Raw genomic sequence first — 14,237 nt, forward strand, 5'->3', positions numbered from 1 at the left:
TCTGCTGGAAGCCCCAGAACTCTGAGAAACACGTGCTGTTGTTGGCAGGCACAGCTTCTGGCTACAGCTCCTGTTATATATAACAGCTACCATGGGCAGGACTCCATGCACAGCACCCTTGCAGCACCTTATGACATGAGCCCTCTAACCCTCTCAGCACCACATGGGCAGCAGGTGTTTTCTCCTCCTGTTTTACAGACGAGGGAACTGAGGCTCAGACGATGCATGGCCGGGAGAGGTGACAGAGTGAAGAGTTCTGAAGTCAGGGCCCCAGCAGTTCCTTGATGCAGGCCTCTGTCTCAGCGCTCTTTGTAATGATCCTGAGGAGGTTCCACCACAAGGAGCAAAGCCCCACTTACAAACGAGGGTAAAGTCACACAGAGAACCATGAAGTGACTTGCCCCCAACTACACAGCTGACTCTCATCCTCTGACACTCCTCAGCAGGGAACTAAGGCTCCCAGAGTTCACAGGACTAGGTGGGGAGGACTCCGGACTGCAGAGCGTGACGCTGCAAGGCTCAGCTCCCCCCAGGTCACACCCCCTCTGTCCTCCCATCTTCCCGTGAGAAGGTCTCGGGGCTGTTGGAAGAGACAAGTATTCATTCGCCTCGGTGCAGGTGAAGGGGTGTCTTGAAACCTTGGTCAAAAGCTTGGAAACAAGCTTGGGAGTTGCCTTATGGCTGCACAAAGAGGACCAACAGGAAGCAACCATCTTTACACTCCTCAGCGTGGACCAAGTGCCTGGTGAGCATGGGACGATTCCACTGACTATGCTGTCCTGGCCCCCAGCACAGACCCCATCCTGTCTGAGGGGCGCCGGCCGGCCCACCCTGCCCCGGCTCCCCAGAACTCCACCTCAGGCCCCTCCGAGCTTGGCCTCAGGGAGCAGTCTGGACAAACGTGCACACCTCTGCACACCACATTCCTCCGGCTCATCGTCGTCCACTGGCAACCTTCTGCTTGGCTGTTCAGAAGCTCTGTCACAGCCGCCGGACCACACACGCTCGCCCACTGCAAACGCTCCACTACTCTTGCCCAGGGACACGAGTATTCATGTGTCATCTCGCCCGACGTGGGTGAGGGCCACAACTAATCCACCTTTGTGTCCCTCAGCAGGCAGAAAAAGACCTGTTTTTATTTTGGGTAATTCAACAGAATATGAATACTTCAACCATCTCAACAGGTAAGTAAAAAAAAAATCTTTTATTATTATAATCAGATTAAAATGGACTAATTACTTTTTATGCCCACACTATAAAAGTCAGTATTTAGCACTTTACTTAAGCAATACTTACTGTCATTTTGGTTCGGGACGTCTGACAACCCTGATCTAAAAACAAACAAATTTAAAATAAGACAAATATCACTTTCTTCAGGATTTTCTAAATCCATATTTCTCATTAATTTTTATGGATTTTTTTGAAATAGTCACTGATGGAAATATTTCATATTCTTCTGAGAGCTAAAATACAGAGCTAAGTTGTGGAATTAACTCTTTCCCCCTTTCGTTCCATTAGAAAGTATATACTGCTTTGGGAGCAATACTATTTTCTTAGATTTAACTCTTAAATAAATCACATCATCTAAAGGGTTTTGCTGTTTGTCCTATCGACCCTGGAGCACATACAGTTTGCTGAAAAATGTTTTCATTTAAATTGCAAGTGAATAGGCAAATTTTTTTTTAATTGGAGGATAACTGTTTTACAATGTTGTGTTGGTTTCTACCATACATCAGCAATACATGCCCTCTCTCCTGAACCTCTAGGTTGTTACAGAGAAGCTGGGTGAACTCCTTGTGCTAGACAGCAACTTCCTACTAGCTGTCTATCTTACACATGGTCACGTTTTCGATGCTATTCTTGCAATCTGTCGCACCCTCTCCCTCCTACGCTGTGTGCAGTCTGTTCTCTGTGTCTACATCTCTATTCCTGCCCTGCAAACAGGTTCACCAGTACCTTATTTATTGATCCCATATATATGTATTATTATATGATATTTGTTTTTCTCTTTCTGACTTACTTGACTCTGTATAACAGGCTCTAGGTTTACCTACTTCTCTAGAACTGACTCAAATGCATTCCTTTAAAAAAAAAAATGCATTCCTTTTTATGGATAAGTAATATTCTATTGTATATATGTACCAAAATTTCTTTATCTATTCAAGGCAGATGAAATTTTTTAAAAACAATTTTCGTTATAATTCTGTTTAGATTCTCTCTACCCCAACTAGACTCTATTTTTATCAACTACCATTAAATTTTTAAGAGAGTAAAAAAACAAACTGCAAAACGTCACTGCAGGCACTTCCACCTGGAGAAACCACAGAAGCTGATGTTAAACTAACCCTGAAATCAACTGTTTATTACCACCACCCTGAATCCAGGTCTGCTCAGCGGGCTTTTCAGGTCACTACCTGAAGGGACCCTTACCGTAGTGTAAGTTCTCAGGTCCCCTCTGGGTCGTCATGTTGGGCTCGCTCTGCTGGCAGTAGAAGCGTAACAGGCAGTGCTGGTCACAGAAGTGCTTCATCTCGCCACGCCACTGCACCCTCTCCCGAAGGGCTCCTTGAGACTTACAGCAGTCACACCTGGCAGCCTTAATGAAGCAAGGAAGGGGTCAGCATCTCCCAGGAGAAGGTTTACAAAGCCAGACATGTTTTACAAGACATGAGTTTTATAAGAGTTCTAGCATTTCAGTGATTAATGCCAAATGTGATAAAACAATGTCTGACAAAGAAAAAATAAAACTGTACTATAAATCGTAAGAGTAAAATCCACAACAATTTTAAAAGTAGTAGTTTAGCTAATTGTCAAAATCCCTTTCTATACTTACCAGAAGTCAAAGACCAGCATTACAAAGATAGGATAACCAAAACAAGTGCACAATGGTAGACCAGGCTGGTCCAGTGAGATTTAACATTACGAGGTAACTGAGAGCCACACTGATACACAGGTCCAAGTCTCCCAGTCACACTACACTGGAAATCTCTGAGTAGTGAATAGACTCCCCAGGATCAACTAACTCATAATAGACCAATTTATACAACTGTACAGGCCAGAATAATTTTGAAGCCAGCACTTATGCTAAGAAAAATAATAGATGTTATTTTGAAGTGTTTTGTTTCAATAGTTTAATAAATTTGAAGGGCTTTCATAAATATACTGTATTAACAGCTAGAACTTCAACTTTTTGTTTTAAAACACTCAACATTTAATTAATTAAAAACCAATTAAATTTTAAGACCACAAATTTGAACTACATCCAGGAAAACAATCAGTCCTAACTAGTCTATAACTTAATACGTAAAATAAAACCAACTAGAATTTATACATAAACAAGTTGTCCTTTTTGATGGTCAATCAATTAACCTAGAGACAGAATTTTTGGAGAGTCCATTCTGCCTAGATTTTGCCCATTTTCACTGTTTCTTAATACTCTGATCAATGAGTAGACCAAAAGGTATAAATAATTAATTTTAAAGATAATAGTTTTCATAATTTAGTTCTTATCTAATTACAGGAGAAATAAATTACTGTAATTTAAGAAATCACCCTTTAGTTTAGCCATCAACTTATAAGTTTTGACAAAGCAATAAATGCCAAGTACTTGGTGGTGGGTAACAGGCCCAAGGAAGCTCCCCTCACTACTCTGAGTCAGCCTTTCCCTGCCTCCATGGGAGTCCCACGCATAAACACAACAAATTCTAGCTGGCACATGAACAAAGCACTGTGTGGGTAAACAGGTCTTATATAACAAACATACCCCAGTTAGAACATGGGTTCTTTATTTCTCCAGGTCTGGTATTTCTCCTGCCGAATACATGTTAAATGAATGAAGATGAACAGTATCACTACTAAGTGATGCCAATATCACATCTCTCGTCCACAAACTTATGAGCTTAAATGCTATTACTCCTGGTAATATTACATGGTAACCTCAGTAACATTAGCACTATCAATCAGGTCTTGGTTTACTTGATAATAAAAAAGTCCCTACATAAAACTCTCACCAGCAGAGACTGTTCTTTAACCACTGACATGCTGCAGGTTTCCGGGGTTTTTCCCTTTTATGCTTCATACTCAAAGAAAAGCCAAAGCACCAGCTATATATCAAGAACACAGCAAAAGTGAAGATAAGGACCTGAAACAAGGGCCTGACTGCCCCCTCCACTCACAGCACAGTGAGTGACTTTCTAGGGCCCAATGTTGAAGTAAATGCAGGGTCCAAGCAGACACAAGTCCGAATGCAGGCTCTCTGTAGGGCATCCCATTACAAAGACAATGAAAAATCCAAGTGAGTTACTATGGTCAACCAGAAACACAAATCCTAACAGATGTGAAATGCTTGACAGTTCTCAATAACATCTAAAACCCACATTAATTTGTACTTGCACACAAAGTACTGACTTCTCGTACATGGTAATATTTCCAGTTATAGAGTAATTCTGTAGGCCTAGTGCCAACAACCAAGCACATTCCACCCAAAGAATCTGAACAGTAAACTCACTTCATTATTTTATAATTACAGACATTTGGAATTTTGTCCTAACATCACCTTAAGCTCCTTCTTCCCAGAAAATTCAAAACAAATTTAGAAAGTTTCTACCCCACTTACCCCCAAAAAGGAGCAAGATTAATGCTAATTCTGAAAAGGAAACAAAATATTTATGTATTTTTTTCAGGATAAAGGGTAATAACAGAAGTCAATACTAATTTGAAGTTAATACGAAAATCACAATTTTAGAGGTTATGAGCCTCTTGCTTTGGGCTGTTTCTCCCTTACTCAGTCACTCAAACAAACTCCTGGTAAACTGTGTGGCTACTACTGCTAAGTCACTTCAGTCATGTTTGACTCTGTGCAACCCACAGACGGCAGCCCACCAGGCTCCCCTGTCCCCGGGATTCTCCAGGCAAGAATATCGGAGTGGGTTGCCATTTCCTTCTCCAATGCATGAAGGTGAAAAGTGAAAGTGAAGTCGCTCAGTCGTGTCTGACTCTTCGTGACCCCATGGACTGCTGCCTACCAGGCTCCTCCGCCCATGGGATTTTCCAGGCAAGAGTACTGGAGTCGGGTGCCATTGCCTTCTCCAAACTGTGGAATCCGCATCAATAGAAAACCTTGTGAAAGACCATCATTCCTTACCAACACCAACACCACTGCCTCCCACTCATGAGATGGAACTCTTAGGAAAGCTTAACATGTCTACAGCATAAGAACTGAAGTATGACATGTTTCTGCTTTAACAAATATTGCATCATCATTCACTTCATGGCTTTCCCGTCACTGTAGAAAATCAAGGACTGTGTATTACTTTTAGGGGGAAAAAAAGTTACTGTTTCAAGCAATCTAAGTTATAGGCAGAAACTAAATTATTAATTCAAAAATGTTAATCCCCCCTCGCAACTAATCTAAGAGCCCCTCTTCAGTAAGCCAGGGAAGGCCACTGGACAGACACTACACTCACAAAGCCCGTGACCTGTCGTGGACAGTTTGGACTGATGCACCCACATCCTTGAAACCTTCCACCCTCTTGTTCCCTACTTCACCAACCACACCTGATTTTCTAAGGGGGAACCATGAATGGAACGGAAATAGAAGATTTTATAGTCATTTATTTTAAAAAAGAATGCAGAAATAAAAGACTGGGCACCAGGTACTATGCAAAGCATTGAAGTGTTAAGAATTCGTCAGTTATACCCAAAGGCACATTAAAAGCAAGAATATTAGGTACTTCCTTTCTAAATCTAATGTCAAAAAATGAGTAATTTTTAAAATCAATATTTCTAGCAGTTTATAGACAAAAAAGAAAAACACAGAAGCCCGAAATATTCTTCATTCAGTCATCCTTTTGTAACTAAGGCTTATTAAAATCTAAGTATTAATCTGACTACAGCTCAAAGTTCCACTACTCAACCATTAGGGCATTTGCTAAAGAATTTAACACTGTCACCCTTCCCTACTGGTTTTTAAAACAAATCAAAACCTGTACTAAAAACCTGTAATTTGAAGAAAGTTTCAGAAAAGCTCCTTAGTTCTATTAAAGAGAGTACTAGGAAAGCATTCTTGGGAAACCATGGGACTTTTGAATTATCTTCGCTGTATATCAAACACCTACCTAGCTATCATTTTATTACAATACTAAATCCTTTTTCTCAAAAAAAATGTAAAACTTACGGGAATGAAAAGAACTATCCTCTCACCTGGTTTCACATTATGCTTGGAAACAATAACTTTGAGGAAAAGTAAAACCTACTTCCTTCTAAAGAGTTATCTGGGAGAAGAAGAAACATTAATTTTACTCTCACCATTTCCTGGTTGCATGATTTCAATGGTCTTTGTATTCTAATTTAGATGAGACAGTACTTAATTAACCTCTATCTTAAATCCAAAAGCAAACCACTACACAGACCTGCACAGATTATTCAAAATGTCTTGTCTAGCTAAACAAACATAGGCAGAAAAATTTTAAATATAGTATCAAATACTTAAACTTAGACAAAAATGTAAAGCCATTTACACTCTAGGTCATCTCCCAAACCAAAGAAGGAAGATGAGAAAAGGTGGAAACTAGGTGTGTGCGCTCTGCCGGGCTACCTGCTCTCGTTAGTAAACACTCACTAATGAGGCACTTTTTATGGATTACTGGTCACATTGTTTAATGAACTAAAATCTAAAATTTTGAGTTCTTAAATTTAAAAAGTGGAAAGGGAGAGAGGTTCAAAAAAATGTAATTTGGTTGGGACTCAATTTAACACATTTTTCAAGACCACATGACAGTAACAGTGAATAAAGCGGACTCATGGTAAGTGCAGAAAACATAGATGGCTGAGGGAAGACTCACAGGCAGCGACTCTGAATCAGTACCGGCTGCCTCCACAGGGGCACAATGATTGATCAGGAGGGGCAACAGTCTCCTCATCTGGTAGGTTGTAATCCTACTGATTACATTAAAATCATCACTGCTACATGCCTCACAAACTTTTATCAAGTACCTTTACTCCTCCAATTAGCACAGTTTATAATAATGCTATGTCATACATTATACAAAGATATGCTGGGTTTAAAATAAAGCAAGAAATAATTAAAATGTTTAATGTATAGAATACTGACATTAAACATAATTGTCACTAATTAACTATTCAACTTTCTGAAATGTACTGCCTCACTGAAATTTCATTATTGAGCACATAAAAACATGAGCTACAATTATCCTTTAAATAGACGACATCTAGAATAACTTGGTCTTCTGTCAAAGAATACTTCTTTGCTTCCCAAAAAAGAAAAAAGGAAACCAAAGGATTTCTATATTTTAATTACAGATAATATAAAAGAGAACAGAAAGAATCAAATCAAAGAAAGAAGCCACACAGAAATACAGTTCATGTGCTCTGAATAGAAAGCAATATCTTCTAACATTTTTTAAAATCGAAGTTTTGAATTCACAATTACACAATTCAGCAGAAATCTGTATAATAAAATAATAACAGGGAAATACTTAGTACAACATGGGAACAACTTCTGTCTCAAACAATAAAACAGATGATGAAAAAGGTGACAGTAAGAATAAAATGGAGTTTCCACATTTGTGCCACTAAACACCTTCACTGTTTTCAAATGATCAAAAACTGATTTTTAAAACCTCTACATGATGTAAGAAAAGGTGTACTTGTGTGTGCTAAACTGAAACTGAGCATTTAAAGTCACTGAAGTAACATCTTCTGAGTGACGTCTCATCTGTAACAAGGTGCTGCTTCAGACGGAAAGGCATGTGTGTTCAAGTGAGTTAGTACTTATCCTGTGTGTTTCTAAAATCTGAACCTTAATTCTAAGGCTTAAAAAATAGAAACAACAGTAAAATAGTGACTAACTTTAAAACTGCAACAAAATCTTCGCCTATGACAACTTGTAAAGTATAACTTTTCTCTTTCTGTTTAACAGATGCTTGTTACTATGTCAAGCTGTATATTCAAGACCTACATGGAGAATTCCTACAATTCTCTTACGTACTGTCACTTTACCACTAGTAGCTTTCATTAAGAGACTAAATTACTGTATATGTTTCAACAATTTTATTGTTAGTTTCTTTAGCAGTATTTCACAAATCTGAGGTTACAATGACATCTGGCCTTAAGTGCTTTAGAACTGTATTCACAGCAAAGCTTTAGCACTAACATGGTTTTCATCAGGTAATAGAAGTTTTTATTTGACTAAATAAAGCCCAAATTTATACTCATTTTCTTACTGAAAAAGAAATCAAAGCAATGGACCAAAAGGGGCTTCTCTTCTACTTTTTAAAAAGTAGGTATTTCTAAGACATTTACATATGTATTCACAATTTCAAGATAAATGTTTCTAGTCTCTATTCATCCATAGTGTCCTTTCCATTTGAAATTCTTCAAAGATTCATAATTAAAGGGGGAGGGAGGAGGGAGAGAATAATATTTTAAAACACCTCCTGAGTATCTAAAACAATAACCTGCCAATATTCATAATTGATAAAGAACCCATCAAAAATATTTCTATTTAGTGAACTAATGACACACAAACTTTAGATAAATACTCCATGTTGTTAAACGACCCTACTGCAAAGACACACCCTGCTGAGGGAGTGATGCCTCAAGGCATGGAGTGAGGCCGGCGGGGGTACTTGCCTTGTAGTACCAGTCCTGGAAGCGGCGGCAGCACTCCTCGCTGCAAAAGTCCCTCACCACACCATCCAGCTCCCTTGTTGCCCCCTTCTTACACAGCTGAGAGCAGTAATTGCAAGTCACGCACCTCAGTCCTAAACGCCTTGCAAAGTCCTGTTTGTACAACAGTTTGCAGCCTGAAAAATATAAGATTTTAGTATTAAAACAAAAACTGATTTTTAAGGTAAGAAAGAGTTGACATGTCAAATAGATCACTGGCTTTAGAAAAGTGTTTATAAATTCACACATAAAGTCCTCTTTTTCTCCTGATCAAAACTGTGAAATCTAGTGTGATCAACACTAGCCTGTGAACAGTGGAACAGAGCGTGTAATATTAGATTTAGAATATCATGCAGGTTCAAATAATCAATGTAGTAAGGCTTTCAAATCTGGTAATGACTCAGAACTGTTATACCTGCTCTGTGCAAATATAATCCTGCTTGAGTGTTATCAACACAGCACAAATGGGCATTTAGAGAACTGAAACATGGAGACTGTTGAGAGGCACTGAGCAGACATTCAGCTCAATAGGCATTTTAGCTCAAGTCTCTAACCTTACAAGTGTCTGTCACCCTAAAGGACCTTCAGGGAAGTAAAACTGGTTTAATGACTTGCCCACAAGAGCAGTGTTACTCTATTCTTTTATTAAAACACTTCCTTTACCTACTATATAAATGCATTATTTTAACTTACATTTAAATCTTCTTTACTCCCTGTATCTTTATAAGGATTAAATAACCTTCACACTTCTACTCATGATGTGCACCTAAGAATGAACTTCTGCTGTTGTATTTATGAAATCCTACCCACTCTTTAATAAGGATGGCAGCTGTTTGCTACGTAATTTACTAGGCCATTACTTATGAACCATCCTTATGACTTCTTTTCTATTACTGTGAACAATATTTTAAAACATGTTTAATATTTTACCTTTATTAGCTTTATCTTTCTAACTAGCTTTTGATGGTAGTACCAGGTATTACATGTTTTGTTATTTCTGACAGGTTCCAGCAGAGAACTAGGTGTAGTTAAGAGAAAGCACAAAATATATTATTAAACAGAAAAAAATACACATCCCTTTTAACCTTTTATTGCCCAAAGCTATAAGTTCCTCTAACTGAAAATTATGTTCTTCAATGTCAGTTATCTATTTGTTGCTAATTGTCCGTCATTTCCATAAAATCTACATAATCCAAATGGTACAAGACCATTAATGTGTGTGCAAGCCCTTGACAAGGACATGTTCCAACTTGTGAATCACTGAGACTGCCACTGCACAAAAATTCAGGTAGAAGAGCTAAATTAATTTAGTCATTCTTTTCAGTGAAGCATATGTTACTTTTCATTAAGCTACAATCTTCACAGTAATCGTGACTGCTCTTCTCCAGGGGGCTGGACCCAAATGTGCAGGAATGCCTGCTGTAGGCAGTGCCGCCTGGAGTCATGGCCTCGTGTGTTGAAGACGCCTGATGATGGACTAAGAATCTTCTGATACTGCTGTTACTCTACTGCATTTAGGATCTCCCAACCCTGCTCTCGCCTCTAACCAGCAGAAGATGTCGACAGAAAAAGAGGATCCAGGAAGAAGGGGAAAAAAAAAACTGGGAAATAACAGATGAGGACAGCAGGTAGAAAAGCAGAGTCCAGTGCCTGGGGCCAAAGAATCGAAGGGAGAGCCACATATAATAAATAGAGTCCAAAGCCCATAGCTACAATCCTGATTCCTATCTCTGGAGAATCAGAATGAGGAAACGGAGTTCATCTCTATAACCTGCCGCCTGGGACCAGAGCAGCAAAAACTATACATTGAAAGAGGATTTCCGGATGTACTGTAACCAGGGCCAGCATCTCCCTGGCCTCCCAGACTGAAAACTTGGAGGTCTTTTCCGGCTATGGTGATGCCCGCACTGATACAGGGAATACCTCTGCAGACCAGCAGTCAACTGGGCAGGGAATGGAGCCAGTGGACAGTAACTAATCCACCTGGAAAATCAACTTTCAGATCACTATTTGCCTGTTTAGAAATGACCTGGTGTGGCAATGCTTTTCTTTTCTTTCACCCTCAAAACTTCCTTGTAATGGAAAAACATGTTATCAAATTCTTAGAGATCAAATACTGTGAGGCCCAGAGATCGAGCGATCTATCTACCTATAGTATTAGTAACAGTAGAAAAGCAAACAATTTTTTTGTTCAGCTATACTAAAATTATACCGCTACTCTGAACATATTTAGTGATAAAGTTCAAAAATATTTTGGCAAAAAATTAACATTAAATATTAATGAAAGTTATGAACAACACTGTATATACACTTGCCTTCACTACAGAAAGGTCTCTTAACGCCAGAGAAATTTACTGTTTCATGAAGAGTCTTCTCCTCTTGACAGTATTCGCAATATGTAACTATGCAATGCAGCTTCTTATAGTCATCTGAACAAGTTTTGCTGCAGAATTGATGAACTTTGTTCTAAATGCACAATGGGAACCTTGGTAAGTATATGACAACCACCTCAAGAACAAGTTTAAGAAATAAACAAGCCACTTTTACAGAAACAAAGTTAAATCATTACCTACTTAATGTTACAATCCTTAGTGATACATTTCCTATAATAGGCCACAGACACCTAATTTAACTAATTCACTGCTGTATTTAGATATAGCTCCACAAAATTCAATACCATTAACTACTCTAAAATTACTCAAAGAATAAAAGTGCAAGTATCACTAAGAAAAGGTGGCAGTCCAGTGTTGCTAACAGAACTGGAGAAATGGGAAAACAAAGGAAGGTACAACATGGGTAAGCTACAAAAAGATAAGAACTAGGACAATAATATGATTTTCACTTAAAAAGAAGTACTCTTTGTGGAGTACAGTCAAGTGGGCTCAGTCGCATTCCTGCCACAGCATTAACAGTAACAGCCCTAGTAGGGGCCACTGCACTGTGTGTGCCCAGTCTAAGCTGGTTCCCTTGAGTGGAATAGTAACAGCCCTAGTAGGGGCCACTGCACGGTGTGTGCCCAGTCTAAGCTGGTTCCCTTGAGTGGAGCAGGTTAATAATCACAGAGTTGTGTCTCCTGTCCCCAAACCCACCAGAGCCAGAGTGACTTCGCAAGTAGCCAGCTGAGCAGGGGTAAGGTAACATGTCCAGGGCGGCAGCCTTCCCTCTCTTACTACAGAGCATAGAGACGAGGTCCAAACCATCTGCCTGACACTCACAGCACTATCTAAAGACCAAGGGGACAAAGGCCAAGGTTTTGGAAACACCCCAGGAGTGAGCCGAGCTGCCCTACAGGGGATAAGCCCTCCCAGAAGCCTGTCAACCGTGGGACAAGAAGCAAGAGGCCTATGGGACAGGCTCACTCAGCCTCGTATAAAGACCCACAGCTGGGAACGCAGAGTGGGCAGCACTAGCCTGGGGCTGCTGTGGGGACCCTGCTCACCCGGGTCGCCAGGCCCAGTGTGTGCAGGGCTCTTGGCTCCTGTGTGCGCTATGCTATGCACCCTCCCCTCCTTCTTCAGCACCCCTTCACTCCTTCCTACAGGCCTAATATCCTTCCTGCTGTGATTTAAAGAGGGGAACAGTCACTGAAAACCATCACTGGTGCCAATAACAGTCTCAAAGAATGACCAATTTAAATACCCTTAAGACAGCACCAAACAAAATAGCAAAACAAAAAAAATTTTAGGGGCTAAATAATGCAACCTCGGATTTCCAAAGTACTTCAGAAATCACGTGGTCCCGTTCTGGGGACCAGCTTCTGCCTGAGACTAAAACACCAGGGACAAGCCAAGAGCCACTAGTAGGTCTGGCTCAAGGTCAGCGGCTCTTAGCACTACATCTTGTGACCATCTTATCACACACTCCATGCCCTCGAAAACATGAAAGAATGACCACAGGTGAACACAGCTCAAGAAGCTGCGTTTAGCCCGGGCCACCCTGTCCCTCCCTCCCTGCCTCCCTCCATCCACTCCTTACTGCCCCTTTCCAAAACAAACATTAATGCTCAGAGTTTCTGCTTTGGCGAAAAGATATGGCAAAGTAAATTAATATACCGGTGAAGACAAGGGTGGTTAAGAAAGGGAAAAAAAATTCATATTTGGATTCTTTGATAAAACACAACTATAAAATGTTACATCACAACATAAACCTAAGGCAGTATAAGATCCTACAGTTCACAGACAATGCTTATAAACACAAGGTGGGGAGAAAGGTGGGAACAGGAACACTCCACACAGAAGACGCTGTAGGTATGTGACCAAGCAAAGACTCCTTACACTACCATGAACACAATGTGGAGTATGACTTCAGTGTGCTCTTTGACTTAAAAAGAAACAGGTCCTTTCCTGGTGCTATTCCCACATTAAAAAAAAAAAAAAAGCAAATAATCCAATCTTCACTAAATCTGAAAAATGAATCTTTATTCACTAGGAAATAGTTGCTCAAATGAAAATGCCATGATTACTATACTAGACTTTTACTGTAGCAGAAGATAGCATGCATAATAAAACATGACTTGCCTCCCATTCCAAGATTTCTGGCTTTGAACAGAAAGAGTTTTTGCAATAGTTGCACTTCAATTGAATATCACTTGGCGCTACAAACTGGCCGTTGGGAGACGACTGCATGCTGAGAGCCTAAAACAGAGCAAGAGACACCAAGTCTGAGGTGGTTTTACAAGTTTTATTTGTGACAACCATCGAGTACCAACTACATCCAGAAAATAATACACATCTTTAAGTTCTTATCTCCTCAACATATAGAATGACATTTTTGAATTTTGTCTTTAAAAATACTAGTATACTGTTTAGTTTGATGAAACTGAATTTCATTTTTTACCACACAATTTCTATTAAAGATGAAAAAAGAAAAAAATATAAAGTTCAACTGTGATTTTTTCTTTAAGAAAATATAAACAAATAATAAATAGTGAGGTCGATCCACCAAGTCCTGAACCAGTAACGAAATACAGAAGAACGTAATTCCCAACTCTGCCTGTAACAGCTGATACTGCAATCATTTTCATTCCAAGTGCATCCGTGAAAATAGTCTTTTCATAATTTTTCTCGATGTTTTTTACATGCAATGTTGGGGAGGAAAAGATTTGTAGAAGGGGACAACAGAGGACAGGATGGTTCGCTGGCATCACTGACTCAATGGACATGAGTTTCAGCAAACTGTGAGATGGTGAAGGACAGGGAAGCCTAGCGTGCTGCAGTCCATGGGGTCACAAAGAGTCGGACATGACTGAGTGACTGAACAACAATGAATGGATAACCAGGAATTTCAGTTTCATTACACTTTAAAAAGTTAAAAGGATTTACAGGTTGAAGTGAGATAAGCCAACATGAGTGTCCCATGTCTTTAAGAATTTTCTACAGTTTGTTGTGATCCACACAGTCCAAGGCTTTAACATAGTCAATGAAGCAGAAGTAAATTTTTTTTTTTAACTCCCTTCTTTTTCTATGATCTAGTGGATGTTGGCAATTTGATCTCTGGTTCCTCTGCCTTTTCTAAATCCAGCTTGAACATCTGGAAGTTCACGGTTCACG

The 14,237-nt window shown here is 39.6% G+C and overlaps 1 protein-coding gene across 8 annotated transcripts in view; it reads right to left on the reverse strand.

Moving 5' to 3' along the window:
* Positions 1-14,237, reverse strand: part of ZMYM2 (zinc finger MYM-type containing 2) — a 62,817-nt gene that overhangs the window by 12,014 nt on the left and 36,566 nt on the right. For 7 of the 8 annotated variants that reach the window (XM_061435019.1, XM_061435023.1, XM_061435016.1 and 4 more), the window contains 5 exons: positions 13,206-13,322; positions 11,004-11,154; positions 8,653-8,825; positions 2,431-2,596; positions 1,297-1,331 (listed from right to left, as the gene is read on the reverse strand). In XM_061435019.1, coding sequence (XP_061291003.1) covers positions 1,297-1,331; positions 2,431-2,596; positions 8,653-8,825; positions 11,004-11,154; positions 13,206-13,322 — 642 coding nt within the window. The remainder of the gene's footprint in view (positions 1-1,296; positions 1,332-2,430; positions 2,597-8,652; positions 8,826-11,003; positions 11,155-13,205; positions 13,323-14,237) is intronic. The other variant, XM_061435018.1, reaches the window with a different exon arrangement.

This window comes from Bos javanicus, chromosome 12 (assembly GCF_032452875.1).
Source record: "Bos javanicus breed banteng chromosome 12, ARS-OSU_banteng_1.0, whole genome shotgun sequence".
Classification (NCBI taxonomy): Eukaryota; Metazoa; Chordata; class Mammalia; order Artiodactyla; family Bovidae; genus Bos; species Bos javanicus.